The following is a 27,543-nucleotide window of genomic DNA, read 5'->3' as shown; positions in this document are numbered from 1 at the left end:
AGGGCTCCCTGATTGGACCAGGTTAACAACCCCAGGGAACTCCTATTCTATGAGGTCCACCTGGCTGACCTCATTAAAATCATCCCACATGATTATCATTAAACTCTTAATTCCAGATCATTGAATTCAAATTCCACCTTCTGCTATGGCAGGATTCAAATGCAAGTCCCCAGAACACCACCTGGGTCTCTGGATTAGTTGTCTCATGTTAATAGCATTGGTCATTGTCTACCCATTTTATTGGTACTTGAACAACAGGTGATTGACCTGGAAGAGTTAGGCACCTGAAAGATGTAAAAAACAGGTAAAGTTAGCAGTTTTATATTACTATTATACAGCAGCAACCTGAGTTCTATGTTTCATTAGTCGGATGCTGCCATTAAGCCAGAAATGTCCAGCATAACATACAGATGTGGTGGCAGAACGGTAACTAAACTAATAACCCAGAACTCCAGGTTGATGTTCTGGGAACATGGGTTAGAATCCCACCAAGTCAAAGGTAAAATTTGAATTCAACAAAACAAAGCATGATATTAAGAGCTGGTAAATGACAACCATATAGCCACTGTTGGTTGGTGTAAAAACCCATCTGGTTCACTAATATCCTTTAGGGAAGGAAATCTGCCATCCTTACACAGTCCAGCTTATATGTGACATTTGGAGACCAGCAATATGATTGACTCTTAGCTGCCTTCTGAAATGACCTAGCAAGCTGCTCAGCTCAAGGGGAAATTAGGGATGGACAACAAATGCTGGCTCAGCCAGCAATACCCACATCCCATGAATGAACCAAAAACAAAACATATGGTATATAAATGTCACTGCTAGTGCAGTGCCAAGTATGTTGGCCACACAACCCAACAACTAATGAATTGTATCAAACAAAACATTCCTTCTACTGTCTGCAGAAGATAGTGTACTAACTGTATGCAATCAGCTCATTCTTGCAAAACACACATTATGGCTAATGTTAGATGCGGTTCTGCAGTTGTTGAAAACTACATTAAAAACCAATTTAATATTGTAAGTTTGCAATAGAGATTACATATTCTGATACACTGGGTCCTCAGGAAGCTGAAAAATATGTCCAAGCATTGTGCCTTTTCTGAATTTACCAACAGTATGAGGACTGTTCATTCCCTGATGCATTGTCCACAGCAATTCCTCAACTACAGTCTGCTTGCCAACCAACCAGCACCCTTTTACTCAGAGTAGTAGGGGCATGGGACGGCCTGCCTGCAACAGTAGTAGACTCACCAATGTTAAGGGCATTTAAATGGGCATTGGACATACACACGAATAATAATGGAACGGTGTAGATTAGATGGGCATCAGATTAATTTCACAGGTCTGCACAACATCAAGGGCCGAAGGGCTGGCACTGCATTGTAACATCCTATGTTCTATTCTCAAGCAGCATAAATTAATTGAAATTTGGCCCTCTTGCATCTGGTCTGATGAGCATAACATGCAAAGCTTCAACACACGTACCTATTTACAGAATCACTGCAGGCTCTAAAAGACATTAGTGTAGGGATACTGGCTATAATTTTCCAAAATTCCCTAGATTCTGAAATATTCAAAAAGTTAGTAAATGGTACATTATTAAATCAACAAAGGTGATATAGAAAATAAAAGCAGAAGTAAGCCATTTAGCCCTTGAGCCTACTGTACTATTCAATATGATCGTGGGTGATAATCCAACTCAGTATCATCTTCCTCCTTTCTTCCTATCCTTTTGATCTCTTTAGCACCAAGAATTATATCCAACACCTTCTTGAAAACATTCAATGTTCTGGCCTCAACCGCATTCTGGGGCAGAGAATTCCACAGACGCACCACTCTCTGGCTGAAGATATTTCTCCTCATCCCAGTCCTAAATGGCCTACCCTGCATCCTGAGACTGTGACCCCTAGTGCTGGACTCCCTGGTCTGGTTCTGTCAGCATTTTAGAGATTTCTATGAACTCCAGTGAATATAGTCTAATCGATCCAGTCTCCCTTCACACATCAGTCCTGCCACCTCAGGAATAAATCTTGTAAACCTTCACTTAAAAAAGAGAAAACAAGTCATTGGGAAACTACTAGTGTCAATTATTAAGGAAGTCTCAATAAAGTTTAGAACATCATATTATGATCAGCCAAAATCAGCATGCTTTTTTAAGTGTTTTTGCAGGATCTAACCAATGAGGCAGAAAAACCAAGGAAAACAATGTAGTATACTTGGATTTTGGAGGGATATGGGCCGGATGCTGGCAGTGGGACTAGATTGGGTTGGGATATCGGGTCGGCATGGACGGGTTAGACAAAAGGGTCTGTTTCCGTGCTGTACATTCCTATGACTCTATGACCTTAAAGTGCAAGCAAAAAAAATAAAAAGCTTAAAAAAGCAAGAGAGATAAGGACTCATGGAGTTGAGAGTAAATATATTATGATGGTTAGATGATTGGTTAATTGACAGGAAGGAAAGAAAAGGCCTTCTCTGGAGGTGCTCAGCATCACAGATGCCAGTCATCAAATAACCTATTAATTTCATGTGATGTCAAGAAACAGCTGTGCTGAAAATACTGCAAAGGTTATGGAACCTGATAATATTCCAGCATTAATACTGAAGACTTGTGCTCCAGAATTAGCTGAGCACCTAACCAAGCTGTTCCAGTACAACTATAACACTTGAGAATGTGTTTAGGGTATAAGCAGGCAGGGAAAGAGTTAAATTCTGACTTTTGTGAAACAAGAGATTTGGCTGAGCATGACTCAGATCATATAAGAACTTACAGTTAACAATGGGGTGCCGGAGTCAAGGGTAATGGATTAACAACGTTGAAAAGCATTCATTATGTACAGCAATTTAACAAGATGAGGTAGCATTCAGTATGTAATGTCAATTAACTAAAGTGAAAAGTATTCATTATATCATTCCAGTTAATAAGGTTAAGAACATAAATTGTGTAACAGCAGCTGACTTAATATTTATTGTTGATACTCGCTGACTGTAACGGTCACCCAATTAATATGTATGTTGCCTTATCTGGATGCTCCTTTCTGTAAAATGACTATATATAGTTCTTTGAGAAACTGTTCAAGCAGTTCAACTGCTCCCTGCGCACATGGGCAATCGTTCTCTCTTCCTCCAAAGCCTGAATAAAGATGAAAGAGGTAAAAACGATACTGTCTCTCTGAGCATTTTGCTTTTACTGAGTGGGGGAAACGGGACGACAATATTGGCGTAGTCAGCAGGATCCAAACGAATAGTCACGATCAGTTGCCACCCAGAACATCGGTGTCTCGAGGCAGACGGGCCCACAAGTGAGATCTTGATTGAGGTTCGGGTCCTCTGCGCAGTACTGGGTGAGTTGATTTGAGGTTCAAGTCCTCCGCACTGTGTTGAGCTTCAAGCTCTGTGTTTAATTGAGATCCAAGTTTTCTGTTTAACTGGGGATCGGGTTCTCTGCATTTAAGTGGGATTTGGGTTCTCTGCATTTAAGTGAGATTTGAGTTCTCTTATGTTTAAGTGGGGTTCAAGCCCCCGTGAGGAGTAAAGTGAAAAAGGGGCTAAAGTCCCTTAGTGGTGAAATCGGAGGCTCTGCAAATCTTTGTTCTGGGGGAAGAGAGTGGCTTGTATTGTGGCTCCATGTGGTCTGCTGCGAGGGCTTTCTCTTTTTAGAAGTGTAATTTCAATGAGAGGATGCAAAAAAAAACGAGAGAATGCTGAAATTAAGGTTGTACTAATATTTGGGTTGGAAAAGGAACTTTCCTTTTAAGTTTCAGTTAAACTTTCAGTTTAAATTGTGCCATGCTGAGAGTGTATGATGTTTAAAATTTTTGCTTTGTTAAAATACTGGTTCAGAAAATCCTTTTAAATAATTGTTTTGCCTTGTTTGAATCAGGATCTCAATTCAATGTGTTTTCTGCGCTATGTAATGAGGCAGATTTCGTTTTTACATTGAAATTGTACAACATTTTGTTCTTTTTTAAAATTATCAAACTTGTAACCTTAAACCAAATTGATTGAGTGGCTTGAGTGCCTGATTTGTTTTAAATTCTACAATACCTGTGTTAAAAAAAAAGTTGGGTCAATGGTCATGCTGTAGCCAGATGAGAACATTGTATTAAAATATCTTTGCTGATGTTGTGTTTTTAATGCAGAGTGTTCACATTTTGAGTTTGATGTTTTTGTTAAGATTTTAGAGAATATTAGAACTTGAGGCTGAGCTGTTTAGATTCTGTTATTTATTGTTAACAGTGGCCCCCTTCATATTGCAAATTTATTAAGAATGTTGATCTCTACCAAAGTTGCCACTGTAATTCCGACTGGTTTATTTGGGAAGTTTCATTTGGAGAAAAATATTCAGCATTTGTTTCCCATGAATATTTGAGATTTAAATCTGAACTGAAAGTGCCTCTTCAATTGCTAAAGCACAGGAAACATTTTGTTGTTTTCTTGCTGTTCTACATTTTCTCCACAAGGTTTCACATTAGCCAAGTATCAATTTGTCAAAAGAAGATAATTTTTGAATAACCTGAATGAGATACCCGAGGGTTTGATTTTAGGACCATTGATTGTTGTTTGTAATTGACTGAATTGTTGAGACAGTGCAATTTAGAAGTTTATGGATTGTATAAAACTTGATAATGTCATAAATAGTGAACAGAGTAACAGACTTCAAGAATTCAAAGAATGTTGAAATAGGCAGACACAATTTAGTGTAGTTAAAGGTGTGACTGTCTTTATACTGATAACCAGCTTGGCAAGGAAGGAATGAGAGGAAATGCAAAAATACTTTCAGCAGCTTACATCTTCTTGAGAGTTTGTCCATTCACAGGTAAAGCACGCCTTCAGACCACCGCCCACCCTTCCACATCCTGATCCAACGGATTCAATCAGCTCCCCAGTCATGAGCATGAAATGTCAAGAAATTAACAAGAGGTGGTCAGTACACTTTTTGTCAGTGGCCTTCCTACAGACATTAAACCACATGAGCTTTACCTTGTCTTTCGATCATTTAAGGGATATGAAGGTTCACTGATCAAGCTAACATCACAACAGTCAGTTGGCTTTGTTACATTTAACAGCAGAGTGGGAGCAGAAGCAGCAAAGAATGCTGCGTTCACCTAGCCTGCACACTCCGATGCACTGGTATCCTCTATCAGAATCATCCCTGCCGTTATCTAAGAATTCAGATTTTTATGAGGAGTGATGCAAGAACAAACTGAATTTTGTTTGCAGGTTGGACTTTACTAAAAGAGATTTTGGAAAAGTGGCATGTTTCCACTCGACTTGCAGAGGATGGAGTGCGAACTTAACTGGTGAGTTTTTTTTCCACATAGTAGGATTCTTCAAATTCTAATTACTGTAACGGATTATTAAGTTTTGTTGTTATAATCATTGTATGCTGTGTGTCATTAACTTGCTTAAACACTGGCTGTCAGAGTCTGATGAAAGCTGGTAGTGCCATCTTGGTGGTTATCATGAAAAGATAAAGGGAGGGAATGAGGATGTGTAGAGGGTATAAGCAGGCAGGGAAAGAGTTAAGTTCTGAGTTTTGTGAAATAAGAGGTTCAGCTGAGCATGACTGATCAGATAAGAGAGTACAATTAACAATGGGGTGCTGGGGGCAAGGGTAATGGGTTAACAAGGTGGAAAAGTATTCATTATGTACAGCCATTTAACAAGATGAGGTAGCATTCGGTATAAAACGTCAGTTAACAAGTTGAAAAGTATTCATTATGTGAAGCCAGTTAACAAGGTTAAGAACATGCATTGTGTACAAGCAGATGGTTTAATATTTACTGTTGATGCTTGTTGATTGTAACAGTCACCCAATTAATATGTATATTGCCTGATCTGAATGGTCCTCCCTGTAAAATGAGTATATAGTTCATTGAGAAAGTACTCTTCCCGAGAAGATCATGAACTCCTGTCGCTGTGCACATGGGCGATCGTTCTCTCTCCATCTAGGGCCTGGAATAAAAATGGAGGTAAAACAACACTGTCTCGGAGTATTTTGCTTCAACTGAGGAGGGGAAGCAGGACGACATACTGTCATCTATACAGCATCATGAAAAATGCCCAGGTATGTCATATCCTCAAACAGTAGCCAAAACCAACCTAATTCCCGATCAACCTGGTTTATTCTCGATCATCAGTAAAGCGACATAAGGAATCATCAAAAGTGCTATTAGCACTTGTTCAGCAATAACTAGCTCACTGGTGCTCAGTTTGGGTTCCACCAAGACCACCCAGCTCTGACTTTATTCCAGCCTTAGTCCAAACATAAGACAAAAATGCAGAACTCCAGTGGTGAGGCAAGAGCAACTGCCCTTGACAATAAAATAGTATTTATCTGGCTATGAAATTAAAGAGCCCTAGCAAAACTGAATTCAAAGGGATCAGGAAGAAAATTCTCCACTGGTAGGACTCAGACCTAACATAGAAGAAGACAGTTGTGATTGTTGGAAGTCAATCATCTCATTCCCAGACATGATTACACGATCTCTTCAGGTTAGTATTCTGGACCCAACCATCTTTACATGTTTCAGTGACTTTTGCTCCATTATAAGATTATGTGTGGGGATATTTGCTGTCAGTTGTACAATGTTCAGCAGCATTTGCAACTCCTCAGATAATGAAGGAGGCTGCATCCATATCCAGTAAGGCACGGACCACCACCAGCCTTGGGCCAAGTGGCACATAACATGCAGACTAGGCAATAATCATCTCCAACAAGGAAAAAAAAATCTAACCACCTTTGACATTCAACAGCTTTACCATTGCTGAACCTCTTGCTGTTAACATCCTGGGTATTATCACTGATCAGCTGTCTAAGTACTGTGTCTACAAGAGCAGATCAGAGGCTAAAAAGTCTGTGGTGACCAATTCACCTCCTGACTCTTCAGAACTTGTGCACCAACTACGATGCACACGTCAGGAGTGTGATGGAATAGTCTCCACTTGCTTAGTGCTCCATCCACCACCTTAAACATTCACTTTGTCCACCAATGAATACAGTGGCAGCTGTGTGCATCATTGACAATGGCAGCAATTCACTATGCCTTCACTAACAGGGCTTTCCATCAACTAGGAGGAGAACAAGGACATCAAATGCATGCTAGTGCCACCGCCTGCAAGACATTCAACATACTGACTTTGAACTATAATCTGGGCCAAAATCCTGGAACACCCTTCCGAATAGCATTATAGGTGCAAGGAGGAGCGGGCTTAACAGGCCATACGGTCTACTCATGGTCTTATCTCATTGTGTAATCCTGATTTACCAAGGATTTACAAACTGTCAAGCGACTCTACCATGTGAGGGGAATTAAGGGAGGACTCCCAACAAAGTCTGGTTAACCGAAAAACTGATGACTCAGCAAACTAGACAAATCTGAAAAACTAATTTCACACTGTAAGTAATCTAATCTAAAAGAAGTCTAATTTTTTTTTTAAATCATACTCAGTATGTGGGTATGCTGGTAAAACCAAATGAACTGCCCATCCTCCAGTTGTCCCTTGAAAAAGCAAACATGAGCTGCTTCCTTGAACCGTTTTGATGTAGTGGTGTAGAAAATCCCACAGACCTTTTGATGGGTAGCATAATAATTGTGTTCCTGTAATAGTAATAGAGACCTAGACACTTTTGATGAAATCACTCATTAACCATCTAAATTTCAGGGAGTGCGACTTCTGGTTTGTTGAATCCCTGTTTGTAATTTAACTTAATAAGCTCATGTATCATTCTGATAAATCTGTGCTGCACACTTTAATCTTCCTAAAGTGTGGTCTTAGCATGACTTTGTGTCAATGCAATGTGGCTTCCATCTCCTCATATTCTAGTCCTCAAGCTCTAAAGGTCAACTTTCCTTTAGTCTTTTTGATTATTTTCTATAGGTAATGATATTTTAGTGATTTGCCTACCTGTCATCAGCAAACTTGGACATGTAGCATTTTATCCCATCATCTGTAAGGTTAATAAATAGTGAACAGCTGAAGCCTGAACATAGATCCTTGTAGGAGACAACTGATTACATCTTGCTAACTGAAGTACCTACTTATTACCCCAATTCTATAACTCAGTCTATTTCCGATCCAGATCAACATTTTCCTTTCAATTTTGAGAGTTTCAGCTTTAGTTAACAGTCTCTTACGAGGGAATTTATCAAATGCCTTTGGAACACTATTTAAATAATATTCACAGACATCAACCTGTTCATTATTTTAGTGACAACCTCAAAACGGTCAGTCAGGTTCATCAATCATGACCTACCATTTAAAAATCTATACTTACTTTCTCAGATGCTATAAATGCAATTTTTTAAAAAAATCATTGTTCCACCTACAAATAGTGCATTAATCTTTAATATTTTTTGAGATGCACGAAAGAAATGGTAAATATTTTCACCCATTCTTTCAGAATGCATGCACTCAAAATATTTTATTTCCAAATATTACATGATAAAATATCATTACTGACATACATAGTTAGAACTCCAAGTGCTCCCTCATTCCCTAAACATGGCACAAACAGCTAGGATAACTGGATAAAACCTTCTTCATTATTACCATAGAATCAGAAGTTGCAGACTAGAAGAAAAAACTATTAAGAGGTTTATAGAGACCAAGTGAATTCTGTGACTGCTGTAAATATATCTGCAAGAAAACAAGAAAAATACTACAAATGCCTGGGCTCAAAGGGTGGAATCATCCTACAGTTCAGATTTTCTTTCATCATTACCACAGTATTATTTTCTCATCTTATCATTCCTCCTAAACTTCAAAACGTAAAGCAACTTGCTCTTTGCACCTCTTTAATCCTCATGTTTAAAAAAATGAACTCTTCAGTTCCTCCAGAACCAACCTTCTTTCTAGCCTTTCTTTTGTTTTAAAATTAGTAGATTAATTTGTTGATTATTTTCCAACTGTGATAATATTTGGCCAGATTTTTATTTGGAAATTCCAAAAATCAGTTGACACAAAACACTTTGAACTTTTATCTCACAAATTACGAATTTGTCTGTCACTAGTATCCTCTAGTGGTAGCAAGATGTACCGCAAGGACTGTTTACAGCTTGAAAGCATTGCCTGAAGTATGGCAAAAGCATATTCAATTGAGGCATTCAAGAGGGCATTACTTTTATTTAATGAGTGATCTAATGTGCAGGAATACAGAAGAAGGGAAGGAGTTTCGCACAAGGTCAAAACGGTAGGGAACCTAATATAGACATGACCACCAAATGGCCTCCTTTTGCACCTCATTCATATTATGATTTTAAATTTATGAATCCAAATCACATACAATGAACAAATATAAAGAAACCTTCACCATTCTGGATGCAGGTTTACTCGCTGAGCTGGAAGGTTCGTTTTCAGATGTTTCATCACCATACTAGGTAACATCATCAGTGAGCCTCCAGATAAAGCATTGGTAGTATGTCCCGCTTTCTATTTGTGTGTTTATGTTTCCTTGGTGATGTTATTTCCTGTGGTGATGCCATTTCCTGTTCTTTTTCTCAGGGGGTGCTAAATGGGATCCAAATCAATGTTTGTCGATAGAGTTCTGGTTGGAATGCCATGCTTCCAGAAATTCTTGTGCGTGTCTGTTCGGCTTGTCCTAGGATGGATGTGTTGTCCCAGTCGAAGTGATGTCCTTCCTCATCTGTATGTAAGGATACTAGTGAGTGGGTCAAGTCTTTTTGTGGCTAGTTGATGTTCATGTATCCTGGTGGCTAGTTTTCTGCCTATTTGTCCAATGTAGTGTTTGTTACAATTCTTGCAAGATATTTTGTAAATTACAATAGTTTTGTCTGTATAGGGTCTTTCAAGTTCATTAGCTGCTTTTTTAGTGTGCTTGTGGGTTTGTGATCTACCATGATGCCAAGGGGTCTGAGTAGTCTGGCAGTCATTTCTGAGATATCTTTGATGTAGGAGAGTGTGGCTAGGATTTCTGGACGTGTTTGTTCTGCTTGTTAGGGTTTGTTGCTGAGAAATCGGCGGACTGTGTTCATTGAGTGCCCGTTATTTTTGAATACACTGTATAGGTGATTTTTCTCTGCTCTTCATAGTCCCTCTGTGCTGCAGTGTGGGGTGGCTCATTGAAATAATGTTCTGATGCAGCTTCTGTGTGGATGTTGGGATGATTGCTTCTGTAGTTCAGTATTTGGTCCATATACGTTGTTTTCCTGCAGACACTGGTTTGAAGTTCCCCATTGGCTGTTCGCTTTACTGTGACATCTAGGAATGGCAGTTTGTTATTGATTTTCTCCTCTTTAGTGAATTTTATGCCAATAAGGGTAGTATTGACTGTCTTGAAGATTTCCTCGAATTTGTTTCTTTTAGTGATGACAAAGGTGTCATCCACGTAACAGACCCAACGTCTGGGTTGGATGGTTGGCAGAGCCGTTTATTCGAGTCTCTGCGTTACTGCCTCTGCTAAGAACCCTGATAATGGAGATCCCATAGGTGTACTGCTGGTTTGTCTGTAGGTAAGGCATAGGGGTCCAGTTGCTTGACGATATTGTCCTTGCTGAAGTTAAACATGGTTAGACCATGAGCTGAGCTGCTCTTTGAAATTCGTTATCAGAATGTAGTGTTGTTTAACTATGTTATAACTATCTTATTCCTAATTTCTTTTTTTAAGACACCAAGTAATGGTATTACTTTTCCTTTTATTCATCTTTCGTTTCGAAGATTTGTACCTAGGTACTTGTATCTAAGATAGTGCCATTAAAAGGTAGCCATTTTAAAAGCTTTTCATTGTACTCCTGTACTGGACTACACGTGACAATAAAGGATATTCTACTCTATATCTTCTGTATCCTCAAATTAAAATGTGGTCTATTAGCACATCTTTGTTTTAGCATTAGGAATACAGAGGAATCTGGATTGTCCAAATGAGATGGGCAGGCAGTATTTCATTCGGATAATTGTTTATTTGGATAACTGATTCAATGTCTCTCCTTTGGGACTCTGAAGTTTCCTTTTTCCTCGGTCTGCTTGCCTTGCTCCCCCTCTCTTTTTCAGGGTTTGTTTCTGAGCATGCACACATGCATCACTTTTTGACAAGTTCCACCTTTGTCCTGGACAGAACAATGTTGAAGAGATTACCTGGGGAAGGGTACACCCCTGGGTAAAAACAATGACTGCAGATGCTGGAAACCAGATTCTGGATTAGTGGTGCTGGAAAAGCACAGCAGTTCAGGCAGCATCTGAGGAGCAGGAAAATTGACAAAAACCCTTCATCAGGAATACATACAGAGTGCCTGAAGGATGGAGGGATAAATGAGAGAAGGGTGGGGGTGGGGAGAAAGTAGCATAGAGGACAATAGGGGAGTGGAGGTGGGGATAAAGGTGAGAGGTCAGGGGGGAAGGTGGTGGAAGGTAACAAAGATTACAATGGGAGGATGGAAGTGGGATGAAGGTGATAGGTCAAGGAGGAGGGTGAGTGGATAGGTGGAAAATAAGATAGGCAGGTAGGATAAGTCTTGGGGACAGTGCTGAGCTGGAAGTTTGGAACTGGGGTGAGATGGGGGAAGGGGAAAATGAGGAAACTGTTGAAGTCCACATTGATGCCCTGGGGTTGAAGTGTTCCGAAGCAGAAGATGAGGCGTTCTTCCTCCAGGCATCGGGTGATGAGGGAGCGGCGGTGAAGGAAGCCCAGGACATCCATGTCCTCGGCAGAGTGGGAGGGGGGAGTCAGAGCTGGTCCAGGTAAATTTACAGTCAGGGCGGAATATGTTGGTGAAGTTGATGAATTGCTCAACCTCCTCGCGGGAGCACGAGGTGGCACCAATGCAGTGGAGCCAGTGTAATTACGGGTACACCCCTGTGGAGAACCCAGTGAAAGTGTGGTGGGGGTGGGAAGAGAGGGGCGATAGAGAGAGAGGGAGGGAGAGAGAGAGGGAGAGAGAGAGATAAAGAGAGAGAGGGAGAGAGATAAAGAGAGAGATAAAGAGAGAGAGGGAGAGAGAGAGATAAAGAGAGAGATAAAGAGAGAGAGGGAGAGAGATAAAGAGAGAGATAAAGAGAGAGAGGGAGAGAGAGAGATAAAGAGAGAGATAAAGAGAGGGAGGGAGAGAGAGATAAAGAGAGGGAGAGATAAAGAGAGAGAAGAGGGGGGAGGGAGGGGGAGGGAGGGGGAGGGAGAGGGAGGGCGAGAGGGAGGGCGAGAGGGAGGGCGAGAGGGAGGGCGAGAGGGAGGGGGGGAGAGTGGGGGGGAGAGTGGGGGGAGAGTGGGGGGAGAGTGGGGGGAGAGTGGGGGAGAGAGAGTGGGAGAGAGAGTGGGAGAGAGAGTGGGAGAGAGAGAGAGAGGGGGGAAGAGAGAGAGGGGGGAAGAGAGAGAGGGGGGAAGAGAGAGAGGGGGGAAGAGAGAGAGGGGGGAAGAGAGAGAGGGGGGAAGAGAGAGAGGGGGGGGAAGAGAGAGAGGGGGGAAGAGAGAGAGGGGGGAAGAGAGAGAGGGGGGAAGAGAGAGAGGGGGGGGGAAGAGAGAGAGAGGGGGGGAAGAGAGAGAGAGGGGGGGAAGAGAGAGAGAGGGGGGGAAGAGAGAGAGAGGGGGGGAAGAGAGAGAGAGGGGGGGGAAGAGAGAGAGGGGGGGGAAGAGAGAGAGGGGGGGGAAGAGAGAGAGGGGGGGAAGAGAGAGGGGGGGGAAGAGAGAGAGGGGGGGAAGAGAGAGGGGGGGAAGAGAGAGGGGGGGAAGAGAGAGGGGGGGGAAGAGAGAGGGGGGGGAAGAGAGAGGGGGGGAAGAGAGTGGGGGGGAGAGAGTGGTGGGGGGGAGAGAGTGGTGGGGGGGAGAGAGTGGTGGGGGGGAGAGAGTGGTGGGGGGGGAGAGAGTGGTGGGGGGGGAGAGAGTGGTGGGGGGGGGGAGAGAGTGGTGGGGGGGGGAGAGTGGTGGGGGGGAGAGAGTGGTGGGGGGGAGAGAGTGGTGGGGGGGAGAGAGTGGTGGGGGGGAGAGAGTGGTGGGGGGGGGGAGAGAGTGGTGGGGGGGAGAGAGTGGTGGGGGGGGAGAGAGTGGTGGGGGGGAGAGAGTGGTGGGGGGGGAGAGAGTGGTGGGGGGGAGAGAGTGGTGGGGGGGAGAGAGTGGTGGGGGGGAGAGAGTGGTGGGGGGGGAGAGAGTGGTGGGGGGAGAGAGTGGTGGGGGGGAGAGAGTGGTGGGGGGGAGAGAGTGGTGGGGGGGAGAGAGTGGTGGGGGGGAGAGAGTGGTGGGGGGGAGAGAGTGGTGGGGGGGAGAGAGTGGTGGGGGGGAGAGAGTGGTGGGGGGGAGAGAGTGGTGGGGGGGAGAGAGTGGTGGGGGGGAGAGAGTGGTGGGGGGGAGAGAGTGGTGGGGGGGAGAGAGTGGTGGGGGGGAGAGAGTGGTGGGGGGGAGAGAGTGGTGGGGGGGAGAGAGTGGTGGGGGGGAGAGAGTGGTGGGGGGGAGAGAGTGGTGGGGGGGGGAGAGAGTGGTGGGGGGGAGAGAGTGGTGGGGGGGAGAGAGTGGTGGGGGGGGAGAGAGTGGTGGGGGGGGAGAGAGTGGTGGGGGGGAGAGAGTGGTGGGGGGGAGAGAGTGGTGGGGGGGAGTGAGTGGTGGGGGGGAGAGAGTGGTGGGGGGGGAGAGTGGTGGGGGGGAGAGAGTGGTGGGGGGGAGAGAGTGGTGGGGGGGGAGAGTGTGGTGGGGGGGAGAGAGTGGTGGGGGGGAGAGAGTGGTGGGGGGGAGAGAGTGGTGGGGGGGGAGAGAGTGGTGGGGGGGGGAGAGTGGTGGGGGGGGGGAGAGAGTGGTGGGGGGGGAGAGAGTGGTGGGGGGGGGAGAGTGGTGGGGGGGAGAGAGTGGTGGGGGGGGAGAGAGTGGTGGGGGGGGAGAGAGTGGTGGGGGGGAGAGAGTGGTGGGGGGGAGAGAGTGGTGGGGGGGAGAGAGTGGTGGGGGGGGAGAGTGGTGGGGGGGAGGAGTGGTGGGGGGGGGAGAGTGTGGTGGGGGGGGAGAGTGGTGGGGGGGGGAGAGAGTGGTGGGGGGGGAGAGTGTGGTGGGGGGGGAGAGTGGTGGGGGGGGGGTGGTGGGGGGGAGAGAGTGGTGGGGGGGAGAGAGTGGTGGGGGGGGAGAGAGTGGTGGGGGGGGAGAGTGGTGGGGGGGGGAGAGTGGTGGGGGGGAGAGAGTGGTGGGGGGGGGAGAGTGGTGGGGGGGAGAGAGTGGTGGGGGGGGAGGTGGTGGGGGGGAGAGTGGTGGGGGGGAGAGAGTGGTGGGGGGGAGAGAGTGGTGGGGGGGAGAGAGTGGTGGGGGGGGAGGAGTGGTGGGGGGGAGAGAGTGGTGGGGGGGGAGAGTGGTGGGTGGGGGGGAGAGAGTGGTGGGGGGGAGAGAGTGGTGGGGGGGGAGAGAGTGGTGGGGGGGAGAGAGTGGTGGGGGGGGAGAGTGTGGTGGGGGGGAGAGAGTGGTGGGGGGGGGAGAGTGGTGGGGGGGAGAGTGTGGTGGGGGGGGGGGAGTGGTGGGGGGGGGTGAGTGGTGGGGGGGGAGAGTGGTGGGGGGGGAGAGAGTGGTGGGGGGGGAGAGTGGTGGGGGGGGGGGAGTGGTGGGGGGGGGGGGTGGTGGGGGGGGGAGAGTGGTGGGGGGGGAGAGTGGTGGGGGGGGAGAGAGTGGTGGGGGGGGGAGAGTGGTGGGGGGGGGAGTGGTGGGGGGGGGGAGTGTGTGGGGGGGGAGAGTGGTGGGGGGGGGTGAGTGTGGTGGGGGGGGAGAGTGGTGGGGGGGAGAGAGTGGTGGGGGGGGGAGTGTGGTGGGGGGGGGGTGGTGGGGGGGGGAGTGGTGGGGGGGGGAGTGGTGGGGGGGAGAGAGTGGTGGGGGGGGAGAGAGTGGTGGGGGGGGGGAGTGGTGGGGGGGGGGTGGTGGGGGGGAGAGAGTGGTGGGGGGGGAGAGAGTGGTGGGGGGGGGAGAGTGGTGGGGGGGGAGAGAGTGGTGGGGGGGAGAGAGTGGTGGGGGGGGGAGAGTGGTGGGGGGGAGAGAGTGGTGGGGGGGAGAGAGTGGTGGGGGGGGGAGAGTGGTGGGGGGGGAGAGAGTGGTGGGGGGGGGGAGTGTGGTGGGGGGGGAGAGAGTGGTGGGGGGGGGGTGGTGGGGGGGGGGTGTGGTGGGGGGGGAGAGTGGTGGGGGGGGGGGTGAGAGTGGTGGGGGGGGAGAGTGTGGTGGGGGGGAGAGAGTGGTGGGGGGGAGAGAGTGGTGGGGGGGGAGAGAGTGGTGGGGGGGAGAGAGTGGTGGGGGGGAGAGAGTGGTGGGGGGGGAGAGAGTGGTGGGGGGGAGAGAGTGGTGGGGGGGGAGAGTGGTGGGGGGGAGAGAGTGGTGGGGGGGAGAGAGTGGTGGGGGGGGAGAGTGGTGGGGGGGGGAGAGTGTGGTGGGGGGGAGAGAGTGGTGGGGGGGGAGAGAGTGGTGGGGGGGAGAGTGTGGGGGGGGGGAGTGGTGGGGGGGAGAGAGTGGTGGGGGGGAGAGAGTGGTGGGGGGGAGTGAGTGGTGGGGGGGGAGTGAGTGGTGGGGGGGAGAGAGTGGTGGGGGGAGAGAGTGGTGGGGGGGAGAGTGTGGTGGGGGGGAGAGAGTGGTGGGGGGAGAGAGTGGTGGGGGGGGGGGAGAGTGGTGGGGGGGAGAGAGTGGTGGGGGGGAGAGTGGTGGGGGGGGAGAGAGTGGTGGGGGGGAGAGAGTGGTGGGGGGGGAGAGAGTGGTGGGGGGGAGAGAGTGGTGGGGGGGAGAGAGTGGTGGGGGGGAGAGTGGTGGGGGGGAGAGAGTGGTGGGGGGGAGAGAGTGGTGGGGGGGAGAGAGTGGTGGGGGGGGGGAGAGAGTGGTGGGGGGGAGAGAGTGGTGGGGGGGGAGAGAGTGGTGGGGGGGAGAGAGTGGTGGGGGGGAGAGAGTGGTGGGGGGGAGAGAGTGGTGGGGGGGAGAGAGTGGTGGGGGGGAGAGAGTGGTGGGGGGGAGAGAGTGGTGGGGGGGAGAGAGTGGTGGGGGGGAGAGAGTGGTGGGGGGAGTGGTGGGGGGGAGAGAGTGGTGGGGGGGAGAGAGTGGTGGGGGGAGAGAGTGGTGGGGGGGAGAGAGTGGTGGGGGGGAGAGAGTGGTGGGGGGGAGAGAGTGGTGGGGGGGAGAGAGTGGTGGGGGGGAGAGAGTGGTGGGGGGGAGAGAGTGGTGGGGGGGAGAGAGTGGTGGGGGGGAGAGAGTGGTGGGGGGGAGAGAGTGGTGGGGGGGAGAGAGTGGTGGGGGGGGAGAGAGTGGTGGGGGGGAGAGAGTGGTGGGGGGGAGAGAGTGGTGGGGGGGAGAGAGTGGTGGGGGGGAGAGAGTGGTGGGGGGGAGAGAGTGGTGGGGGGGAGAGAGTGGTGGGGGGAGAGAGTGGTGGGGGGAGAGAGAGTGGTGGGGGGGGAGAGAGTGGTGGGGGGGAGAGAGTGGTGGGGGGGAGAGAGTGGTGGGGGGGAGAGAGTGGTGGGGGGGAGAGAGTGGTGGGGGGGAGAGAGTGGTGGGGGGGAGAGAGTGGTGGGGGGGGAGAGAGTGGTGGGGGGAGAGAGTGGTGGGGGGGAGAGAGTGGTGGGGGGGAGAGAGTGGTGGGGGGGGAGAGAGTGGTGGGGGGGAGAGAGTGGTGGGGGGGAGAGAGTGGTGGGGGGGAGAGAGTGGTGGGGGGAGAGAGAGTGGTGGGGGGGAGAGAGTGGTGGGGGGGAGAGAGTGGTGGGGGGGAGAGAGTGGTGGGGGGGAGAGAGTGGTGGGGGGGAGAGAGTGGTGGGGGGGAGAGAGTGGTGGGGGGGAGAGAGTGGTGGGGGGAGAGAGTGGTGGGGGGGAGAGAGTGGTGGGGGGGAGAGAGTGGTGGGGGGGAGAGAGTGGTGGGGGGGAGAGAGTGGTGGGGGGGAGAGAGTGGTGGGGGGGAGAGAGTGGTGGGGGGGAGAGAGTGGTGGGGGGGAGAGAGTGGTGGGGGGAGAGAGTGGTGGGGGGGAGAGAGTGGTGGGGGGGAGAGAGTGGTGGGGGGGAGAGAGTGGTGGGGGGGAGAGAGTGGTGGGGGGAGAGAGTGGTGGGGGGGAGAGAGTGGTGGGGGGGAGAGTGGTGGGGGGGAGAGAGTGGTGGGGGGGAGAGAGTGGTGGGGGGGAGAGAGTGGTGGGGGGGAGAGAGTGGTGGGGGGGGAGAGAGTGGTGGGGGGGAGAGAGTGGTGGGGGGAGAGAGTGGTGGGGGGGGAGAGAGTGGTGGGGGGGAAGAGAGTGGTGGGGGGGAGAGAGTGGTGGGGGGGAGAGAGTGGTGGGGGGGAGAGAGTGGTGGGGGGGAGAGAGTGGTGGGGGGGAGAGAGTGGTGGGGGGGAGAGAGTGGTGGGGGGGAGAGAGTGGTGGGGGGGAGAGAGTGGTGGGGGGGAGAGAGTGGTGGGGGGGAGAGAGTGGTGGGGGGGAGAGAGTGGTGGGGGGGAGAGAGTGGTGGGGGGGAGAGAGTGGTGGGGGGGAGAGAGTGGTGGGGGGGAAGAGAGTGGTGGGGGGGAGAAGTGGTGGTGGGGGGGAGAGAGTGGTGGGGGGGAGAGAGTGGTGGGGGGGAGAGAGTGGTGGGGGGGAGAGAGTGGTGGGGGGGAGAGAGTGGTGGGGGGGAGAGAGTGGTGGGGGGGAGGAGTGGTGGGGGGGAGAGAGTGGTGGGGGGGAGAGAGTGGTGGGGGGGAGAGAGTGGTGGGGGGGAGAGAGTGGTGGGGGGGAGAGAGTGGTGGGGGGGAGGAGTGGTGGGGGGGAGAGAGTGGTGGGGGGGAGAGAGTGGTGGGGGGGAGAGAGTGGTGGGGGGGAGAGAGTGGTGGGGGGGAGAGAGTGGTGGGGGGGAGAGAGTGGTGGGGGGGAGAGAGTGGTGGGGGGAGAGAGTGGTGGGGGGGAGAGAGTGGTGGGGGGGAGAGAGTGGTGGGGGGGAGAGAGTGGTGGGGGGGAGAGAGTGGTGGGGGGGAGAGAGTGGTGGGGGGGAGAGAGTGGTGGGGGGGAGAGAGTGGTGGGGGGGAGAGAGTGGTGGGGGGGAGAGAGTGGTGGGGGGAGAGAGTGGTGGGGGGGAGAGAGTGGTGGGGGGGAGAGAGTGGTGGGGGGGAGAGAGTGGTGGGGGGGAGAGAGTGGTGGGGGGGAGAGAGTGGTGGGGGGGAGAGTGGTGGGGGGGAGAGAGTGGTGGGGGGGAGAGAGTGGTGGGGGGGAGAGAGTGGTGGGGGGAGAGAGTGGTGGGGGGGGGGAGAGAGTGGTGGGGGGGAGAGAGTGGTGGGGGGGAGAGAGTGGTGGGGGGGAGAGAGTGGTGGGGGGGAGAGAGTGGTGGGGGGGAGAGAGTGGTGGGGGGAGAGAGTGGTGGGGGGGAGAGAGTGGTGGGGGGGAGAGAGTGGTGGGGGGGAGAGAGTGGTGGGGGGGAGAGAGTGGTGGGGGGGAGAGAGTGGTGGGGGGGAGAGAGTGGTGGGGGGGAGAGAGTGGTGGGGGGGAGGGAGAGTGGTGGGGGGGAGAGAGTGGTGGGGGGGAGAGAGTGGTGGGGGGGGAGAGAGTGGTGGGGGGGAGAGAGTGGTGGGGGGGAGAGAGTGGTGGGGGGGAGAGAGTGGTGGGGGGGAGAGAGTGGTGGGGGGGAGAGAGTGGTGGGGGGGAGAGAGTGGTGGGGGGGAGAGAGTGGTGGGGGGGAGAGAGTGGTGGGGGGGAGAGAGTGTGGTGGGGGGGAGAGAGTGGTGGGGGGGAGAGAGTGGTGGGGGGGAGAGAGTGGTGGGGGGGAGGGAGAGAGTGGTGGGGGGGAGAGAGTGGTGGGGGGGAGAGAGTGGTGGGGGGAGAGTAGTGGGGGAGAGAGTGGTGGGGGGGAGAGAGTGGTGGGGGGGAGAGAGTGGTGGGGGGGAGAGAGTGGTGGGGGGGAGAGAGTGGTGGGGGGGAGAGAGTGGTGGGGGGGAGAGAGTGGTGGGGGGGAGAGAGTGGAGGGGGGAGAGTTGGGAGAGAGTGTGGGGGGGAGAGAGGTGGAGGGGGAGAGAGGTGGAGGGGGAGAGAGGTGGAGGGGGAGAGAGGTGGAGGGGGAGAGAGGTGGAGGGGGAGAGAGGTGGAGGGGGAGAGAGGTGGAGGGGGAGAGAGAGGTGGAGGGGGAGAGAGGTGGAGGGGGAGAGAGGTGGAGGGGGAGAGAGGTGGAGGGGGAGAGAGGTGGAGGGGGAGAGAGGTGGAGGGGGAGAGAGGTGGAGGGGGAGAGAGGTGGAGGGGGAGAGAGGTGGAGGGGGAGAGAGGTGGAGGGGGAGAGAGGTGGAGGGGGAGAGAGGTGGAGGGGGAGAGAGGTGGAGGGGGAGAGAGGTGGAGGGGGAGAGAGGTGGAGGGGAGAGAGGTGGAGGGGGAGAGAGGTGGAGGGGGAGAGAGGTGGAGGGGGAGAGAGGTGGAGGGGGAGAGAGGTGGAGGGGGAGAGAGGTGGAGGGGGAGAGAGGTGGAGGGGGAGAGAGGTGGAGGGGGAGAGAGGTGGAGGGGGAGAGAGGTGGAGGGGGAGAGAGGTGGAGGGGGAGAGAGGTGGAGGGGGAGAGAGGTGGAGGGGGAGAGAGGTGGAGGGGGAGAGAGGTGGAGGGGGAGAGAGGTGGAGGGGGAGAGAGGTGGAGGGGGAGAGAGGTGGAGGGGGAGAGAGGTGGAGGGGGAGAGAGGTGGAGGGGGAGAGAGGTGGAGGGGGAGAGAGGTGGAGGGGGAGAGAGGTGGAGGGGGAGAGAGGTGGAGGGGGAGAGAGGTGGAGGGGGAGAGAGGTGGAGGGGGAGAGAGGTGGAGGGGGAGAGAGGTGGAGGGGGAGAGAGGTGGAGGGGGAGAGAGGTGGAGGGGGAGAGAGGTGGAGGGGAGAGAGGTGGAGGGGGGAGAGAGGTGGAGGGGGAGAGAGGTGGAGGGGGAGAGAGGTGGAGGGGGAGAGAGGTGGAGGGGGAGAGAGGTGGAGGGGGAGAGAGGTGGAGGGGGAGAGAGGTGGAGGGGGAGAGAGGTGGAGGGGGAGAGAGGTGGAGGGGGAGAGAGGTGGAGGGGGAGAGAGGTGGAGGGGGAGAGAGGTGGAGGGGGAGAGAGGTGGAGGGGGAGAGAGGTGGAGGGGGAGAGAGGTGGAGGGGGAGTGAGAGAGGGGGAGTGAGAGAGGGGGAGTGAGAGAGGGGGAGTGAGAGAGGGATAGATTGAGAGAGCGCGGAGAGAGAGAGAGCGAGAGAGAGAGTGCGAGAGAGAGAGTGCGAGCACGAGCGAGAGAGAGAGAGAGCGAGAGCGCGAGCGAGAGCAAGAGCGATAGATAGATAGAGAAAAGACAGCCAGTCATTTGGAGACAATGCCTGGGCTCCCATCGATGTACAGGACTGTCCTCGGCAGCATTTCAGTAAGCCAAATTCACTTTTATTCATTGTAAACAAAAGAGGCGATCAGTGTTGGAAACACCTCTTTGATGTACAGTAATGGTTTTATTGGGACCTTGAGAACCTCTTCAGATAATCCGAAATTCGGATAATTGAGGTTCCTCTGTATAAACAAATTGTGCTACCTCCACTTTCTGGAGGTACTTATGCCAAGGATAGCATTGTAACTCAGCATGCTTGACTGTTCTTATAAATCAATTTTATACATTGCTTCCTAATCCCATCACTCTGCACCTTGTTCCCTTCCTCCTTTGTGCGAATGAAAAAGGGGTGGAGAACGGAGAGTGTGAAAGACAGTTAGAAGGGGGAAGTGGCCAGCAGCCTCTTTAAATTGTCATGGAACAAAAATTAAACAGCCATGCACTCCAGAGGAAAAAAAAAACTGCAAAAAGATGGATATGCTTTGAAACAGGACTCAAATTGGATGGTCAAACAGGGCTGAGTTAGCACGGCTTCATTAATGGGAGGTCATGCTTGATAAATCTGTTAGAATTCTTTGAGGAGGTAATGAATAAGTTAGACATAGGAGAACTAGTGAACATGAATTATTAGGATGCCCAGTAAGCCTTTGACAAGATGCCCCAAAGGAGGCTATTAAATAAGAATGCATGGTAGTAGGGGCAAGGTACTGGCATGGATTGAGAAATGGTTGACTGGAAGAAAGCAGGGACTGGGAAACACAGCTTTTTCAAGATGCCGTCAGGGACCAGTGAAGTGTTACAGCAGTCTCATTGTTGGGATCACAATGCCATCAATTCCTTTATTCAAGTCATTAACGTGAAATTCACATTTCACATAAATGACTTGAATAAAGGAATTGATGGCATTCTTACTAAGTTTGCACATCACACAAAGGCAAGTGGAGAAAAAAGTAGAGATGAGGAAGTGGGGAGGCTGCAGAAGGACTTTGACAGGCTAGGAAAGTGGGCAAAGAAGTGGCAGATGGATTGAATGTGGGGCAAGTGTGAGGTTGTGCACTTTGGTAGGAAGAATTGGGGTGTAGACCATTTTCTAAATGTTCTGAAACGTTTTGGAAATCTGAAGCACAAAGGAACTTAGGAGTCCTAGTTCAGGATATTCTTAAGATTAATATGCAGGTTCAGTTGGCAGTTAGAAAGGCAAATTAGCACTAATTTGGAGAGGACTTAAACACAAAAGCAGGGGTATATTGCTGAGGCTGTACAATGCTCTGGACAGAGCACATTTGGAATATTGAGAGTGGGTTTGGGCCCTGTATCTAAGGAAGGATGGCTGGTCTTAGAGGGGATCCAGAGGAGGTTCACAAGATTGATTCCAGGGATGAAAGACTTGTCATATGAGAAGCATTTGAGGACTCTGGGTCTATACTCAACGGAGTTTAGAAGGATGAGGTGAGATCTGACTAAAACTTACAGAACCCTGAAAGGCCTGGATAATGCGGATATGGAGACGTTTCCACTAGTAGAAGTGGGACCAGAGGGCACATCCTCAGGGTGAAGGGATGACCTTTTAGAAATGTGTTATGGACCAGACCAAATTCCCTTCAGGTATATCAAGAAGCTAGCCTAGTCCTAACTTTTTCTTATTTAAAGGCAAATTTTCAGTGGCCTGTTCCTGATGCAATTTGATTGGTTACAGTATTCAGCTTTAAGCAAAGCACACTTTATTCTTACCCTATATTTCAAATACAAACAAAAGAAAGAATATATAAAACTGCAACTCTATTGGAAAACTTAACAGAATAATAGAGTATTTAACAACTAAAAGGCAACTGTTTCAATATAGTAACAGGCCATAAACACATCCTTGGCAAAGGGAAATTCAATAAAATAGATTGTCTTACATGCAATTCTATAAAAGAACTCTAGCTTTTAGCTATAACACAGACAGGAATAATAGCTTCAAGACCCCAGCAATTGCTGAAAGCTAAACTAAAACACTGGTTCTGTGGGAGCCTAACCCCATCCATTCATGCTGCTTCTATTGTTTCAACATTTTTTTTAAAAACCCCAAGGCCTCACATGCTGTTTATTTTATTGGCTTGGAGCAGATTGCTCGGCACCTCTGTCTCAACTTCTCTTCATTGAGAAAAAGGACAAAATACACCTCTTCAAGCCATATTATTGTCACAACTGAGATGAGGAGGAACTTCGTTAGCCAGGTGGCGGTGAATCTGTAGAACCCATTGCCACAGAAGGCTTTGGAGGCCAAGTCATTGAGTGTGTTTAAGTCAAAAATAGGTAGGTTCCTGATTAATAAGGGGATCAAAGGTTACGGGGAAAAGGCAGGAGAATGGGGTTGAGAAACATATTAGCCATGATGATTTGGTGGAGCAGACTCAATGGGCCGAATGCCTAATTATTTGAGCTTTGGCACATGTCACACACCACTGCAACACAACACAGAAATTTTACTGATCAATTCTAATACAGGAGAATAAAAGTCCATTTAAATAAATGTTCCCTCAACATTAACACTGCTATACAAACACAGACACAGTCATTACTGCACTTTGCTGAATCATTTAGTGCTGGCAACATATGCTGTCTATTGTCCTGTACCTCTCCTGTCTTTTAGATAAAACGTTGAACTAAGACACCACTTGCTTGCAGATGAAGATTCAGGGGAATTCTCCCCAGTTTCCTGGCCAATATATATTCTTCAATCAACATTACCAAAATGGATTAACAGGCCAGTACATCACTGCTGTGTGTGGGGGCTTACAGCAAGAAGATTAGCTGCTGCAATTATTATGTTATAAAAATGATTAAAAGTACTTCATCGGTTGTGAACAACTTTGGGTGATCATGAGGTTGTGAAATGCACTGTAAATGTAAGTCTGATTTTCATCCACTGCCTATAGAGGTTTACAAAATTATGAGGGGCATGGATAGGAGAAATAGACAATGTTTTTTCCCTGGGGTCGGGGAGTCCAGAACGAGAGGGCATAGGTTTAGGGTGAGAGGGGAAAAATATAAGAGAGACTTAAGGGGCAACTTTTTCACACAGAGGGTGGTACGTGTATGAAATGAGCTGCCAGAGGATGTGGTGGAGGCTGGTACAATTACAACATTTAAGAGGCATTTGGATGGGTATATGAATAGGAAGGGTTTGGAGGGATATGGGCCGGGTGCTGGCAGGTGGGACTAGAATGGGTTGGGATATCTGGTCGGTATGGACGGGTTGGACCGAAGGGTCTGTTTTCGTGCTGTTTCCGTGCTATGACTCTATGACTCAGGACACCCAAGATTAGAAAAGAGCTCAATGACTTCAGTGGTCCAACTCATTTTTCCATTGCCCTACAGTGTGATGAGCAGATACAGGTTTTAAAATCAGAGCCTGAAATCATACCAGCAATCAAACAAGGTTCTACTGGATGGAATGCCAAGCACATGACGGCACTAGAAACATCAATCACTGTATTTGGTCGCCCTGGGTTCAACCCTCTCCGATCTAGATTCCAGGAACACACATAGGATTTCTCTGTGCTCCAATCACCATCCTCCAACCTGAAATCAATGTGAGAGGAATAATTACTAATCATCGTGGATGCACTCATACAAACTTTCATATTGAAAAGCAGAGCATAAAGCTGTTAGCAGTCAAACACTATTCAGAATAATTTATGGGAGTATTTAATGGCAAAAGGGGACTCTGAGAAAGACTGATTTAAATAAAAATGATCAATTAAATTGTAGATAATGGTATCTAAAAGGAGATTTCTTTTGTAGATTTATTAACATTCACTGTCACCTCATGTTACTCTGCTTCATGCTAATAGTCCATTTATCAAAGGCTATCTGGAAGCATGCACTTGTAGAGGATGTTTTTAACATTACAGAATTTTTCAACTATAACATTGTGAATAGAATTCAGCCACTAATGATGACTAGAGCTATTCATGGTTTCATGTGCACAACACTTTCTTTGATTACTTTTTAAAGCTAAGACAATATTTTTAAAAAACCAATTAAAATACATAAAAAGCACCTTACCCTCTTAAGCAATTTTAATCCCCTGTAATTGTGCAACTAGCACTCAACCGTAAAGAAACATTTTTATACATTTTCAGAATTCCAAAAGTGCTTTACTGTCAACAAATTACTCTTGAAGTGTAACCACTACTGTAATAGAAACAAAGGGATCAGCCAATTTGCACACAGCAACAAAATAAATGATAAATAAAATAAATAAACTTTTGATGTTTTTGGTTGAAGCATACGCATCAACCAGGGCACCCAGAATACTCCAATCCTCCTCCCCAAAGATCGCAACAGAATATTTGACACCAAACTGAACAGAAGACAGTTTAATGTTTCTTCTAAGAAATAGCTTTGCTGACAGTGCTACTTTCTCTTAGGTCTGCACTTAAGTGTAATCACAGATTCAATGTTGATCAATAAGAACTGATCAGATCATACAGTGAGAAAGCAGTGTGTACTGTGGTTCTGTCCTCAACGACACTCACTAACAAGCAGCGAATCCAAGATAACAGTTGTTCCAAGTAAGATGGAAGGAGTGCACCGCTCTTCTTTAGTCTCACTATACCAACATTGACAACACAAATTCATTATTTCACTCCGTTCCTGATACGACAAGTCATGTATTTTTTTCTATATTAGACTTAGAATAAAAAGATCCATCCACCAGGCTTTTTTAATAAAGACAAAATTATTTTTGATTACAAAACAAAAAGATTACTCCACGAAAATCCACATTTTTGGCCATTAATGAATAATTCTTGAAGGAAACAAAGGGGTGAAGTGTATAATATTCAGTTGGCTGTTAATTCGGCACACAATGATAGGTCACTAGACAAGGCAATTATCGCTGGGGTCTTGACAGATATAGCTTGCTCAAGAGAAGTTATCAAGAAGAGTTCCAGTCGGTCTTCAAGTGGAAATTCAGGCTCCACAATGGAGTCACAGTGGGGTACTTCAAAAACAGATTCGCTAAGCTGAGCAGCCTATACCTCAGCAGGCTTCCTCTAACTGAGAGCCTCTAACAAGCTCCAACTGACCGCAAAAAGCTATTCAAACAACACAGCAATGATGACTAGCAAACATGTCCAACAATTAGCTGAGACCATGCAGCTTCCAAGAAATGCCTTGTTTAAGAGAAGTTCCATGATGTTATTTCATTGGTCTCTCTTTAAAAAGAAAAATCGAGATATCTGAACAGAACAATCCATGAAAACTCTCATCTTTGCAAACTATTAAGCAAATCTAAAGCTTTCATAATATTTTATACAGCAAGGAACAAACTGGGCCAGCAAAAGAATCATCCTGATATACAACTTCAAGAGTACTCCAATATCAATCCCTCAATCAAAATCATCATCAATAAAACTGGACTTTCATCTTATGATTATTTGTAGATAAAAATTGGTTGCTGTGTTTCCTAACAAAAATGTAACTACATTTCGAAAGAAATTTGCGAGAATCATAGAATTTTACAGTACCGGAGGAGGCCTTTGGACCATGTCTGTACCGGCTCAAACAAAATGTTCATTGAACAGGATGTTCAAAACAGAATGAAAAGGACAAAATAAAGGTATAGAAGAAGTAAACTTTCCTTTCACCAATGAAAATATACAAAACTGGATCTATTATGTTTTAGGTTATAGCACAATAAATAACCTGAAAATTCTACAAATTAATTGTTAAAGTTTAAACTTAACTAATGCACCTATTATGATGACATGGTTTTACCACAATACCATGCAAACATCTCCTATTGGTCAGGAAATGACTCAAACAGTGAACATTGCTTTGAAAATCTATATTATGTGAAATATTTCATTTGTCATAAATTGCTTTGGGATTTGCTGAGATTATGAAAGGCTCTACATAAATAAAAGCCTTTCCTAATGATTAAAACTTTACTTAAAATCCAAAAAGACCTTCAACTGGGTTGTCGATAGCTGTAGAGACATTTACAACAATACATTTCAGGTAATATAAATCTCAGATAAAAGTCAAATTTTGTAAATAATCTTCAATAAATATCATGATTGTGACAAATTAAAAGGGGTCAATAATGCTGTGAAGATGGAGAGGCCCTGGCAGTGAACTGCAGTATATCCATATCTTACTAAAACTATAAAACACCTACCTCATTTAAATAACTTTCCAGTATCCTAAACACTTAGTGAACACAGAGATCATATTATTTCAAACCCAAGAGGTTACATCCTTCAAAGGGGAACAGGGTCTGAACTTAGAAGAGATAGTGGCATGGTATAGAAACAGAACACTACTGTGCCAAGTTGCTACTTGGAAGTTCCAAGAGGAGGAGTAATACAGAAAAGGGTGAATCTATTTTGTTTGTAAAAAAAGGATTCCTGCTACAAAGTATCAAAGGATATGATGCTCTTTACACTAAAAAAAAAATTCAATACCAGATAGGCGAATTGAGGCAAAAACTCAATCGATTATCTAAGAAACAAATAGATGATGCGAGTGTAGCCTTCCCCATTCAGTAATTCTCTCCTGTGATAATCTCACATTGCCATGTACAAACAATAGACAATAGACAATAGGTGCAGGAGTAGGCCATTCAGCCCTTCGAGCCTGCACTGCCATTCAATATGATCATGGCTGATCATTCCTAATCAGTATCCTGTTCCTGCCTTATCCCCATAACCCTTGATTCCAATATCTTTGGGAGCTCTATCCAACTCTTTCTTAAATGAATCCAGAGACTGGGCCTCCACTGCCCTCTGGGGCAGAGCATTCCACACAGCCACCACTCTCTGGGTGAAGAAGTTTCTCCTCATCTCTGTCCTAAATGGTCTACCCCGTATTTTTAAGCTATGTCCTCTGGTTCGGCACTCACCCATCAGCGGAAACATGTTTCCTGCTGCCAGAGTGTCCAATCCTTTCATAATCTTATACGTCTCAATCAGATCCCCTCTCAGTCTTCTAAACTCAAGGGTATACAAGCCCAGTCGCTTCAGTATAAGGTAATCCCGCCATTCCAGGAAATGACATCGTGAACCTATGCTGCACTCCCTCAATAGCCAGAATGTCTTTCCTCAAATTTGGAGACCAGAACTGCACGCAGTACTCCACGTGTGGTCTCACCAGGGCCCTGTACAGCTGCAGAAGCACCTCTTTGCTTCTATACTCAATTCCTCTTCTTATGAAGGCCAGCATGCTATTAGCCTTCTTCACTACCTGCTGTACCTGCATGCTTGCCTTCATTGACTGGTGTACAAGAACACCCAGATCTCTCTGTACTGCCCCTTTACCTAAATTGATTCCATTGAGGTAGTAATCTG

At 48.8% G+C, this 27,543-nt stretch overlaps 1 protein-coding gene across 1 annotated transcript in view; it reads right to left on the bottom strand.

Annotated features, from left to right (window-relative positions):
- The window catches only part of dync2i2 (dynein 2 intermediate chain 2), a 62,269-nt gene that overhangs the window by 13,627 nt on the left and 21,099 nt on the right, over positions 1-27,543 (bottom strand). Inside the window, exon 3 of the mRNA XM_043720591.2 lies at positions 23,613-23,770. Within this exon, the coding sequence (XP_043576526.1) occupies positions 23,613-23,770 (158 nt within the window). The remainder of the gene's footprint in view (positions 1-23,612; positions 23,771-27,543) is intronic.

The sequence above is a fragment of the Chiloscyllium plagiosum genome, unplaced genomic scaffold, assembly GCF_037043375.1.
Source record: "Chiloscyllium plagiosum isolate Xiang-an unplaced genomic scaffold, Cpla_swu_hap1 HiC_scaffold_21, whole genome shotgun sequence".
Classification (NCBI taxonomy): domain Eukaryota; kingdom Metazoa; phylum Chordata; class Chondrichthyes; order Orectolobiformes; family Hemiscylliidae; genus Chiloscyllium; species Chiloscyllium plagiosum.
This window is presented reverse-complemented; position numbering and strand designations above follow the sequence as displayed.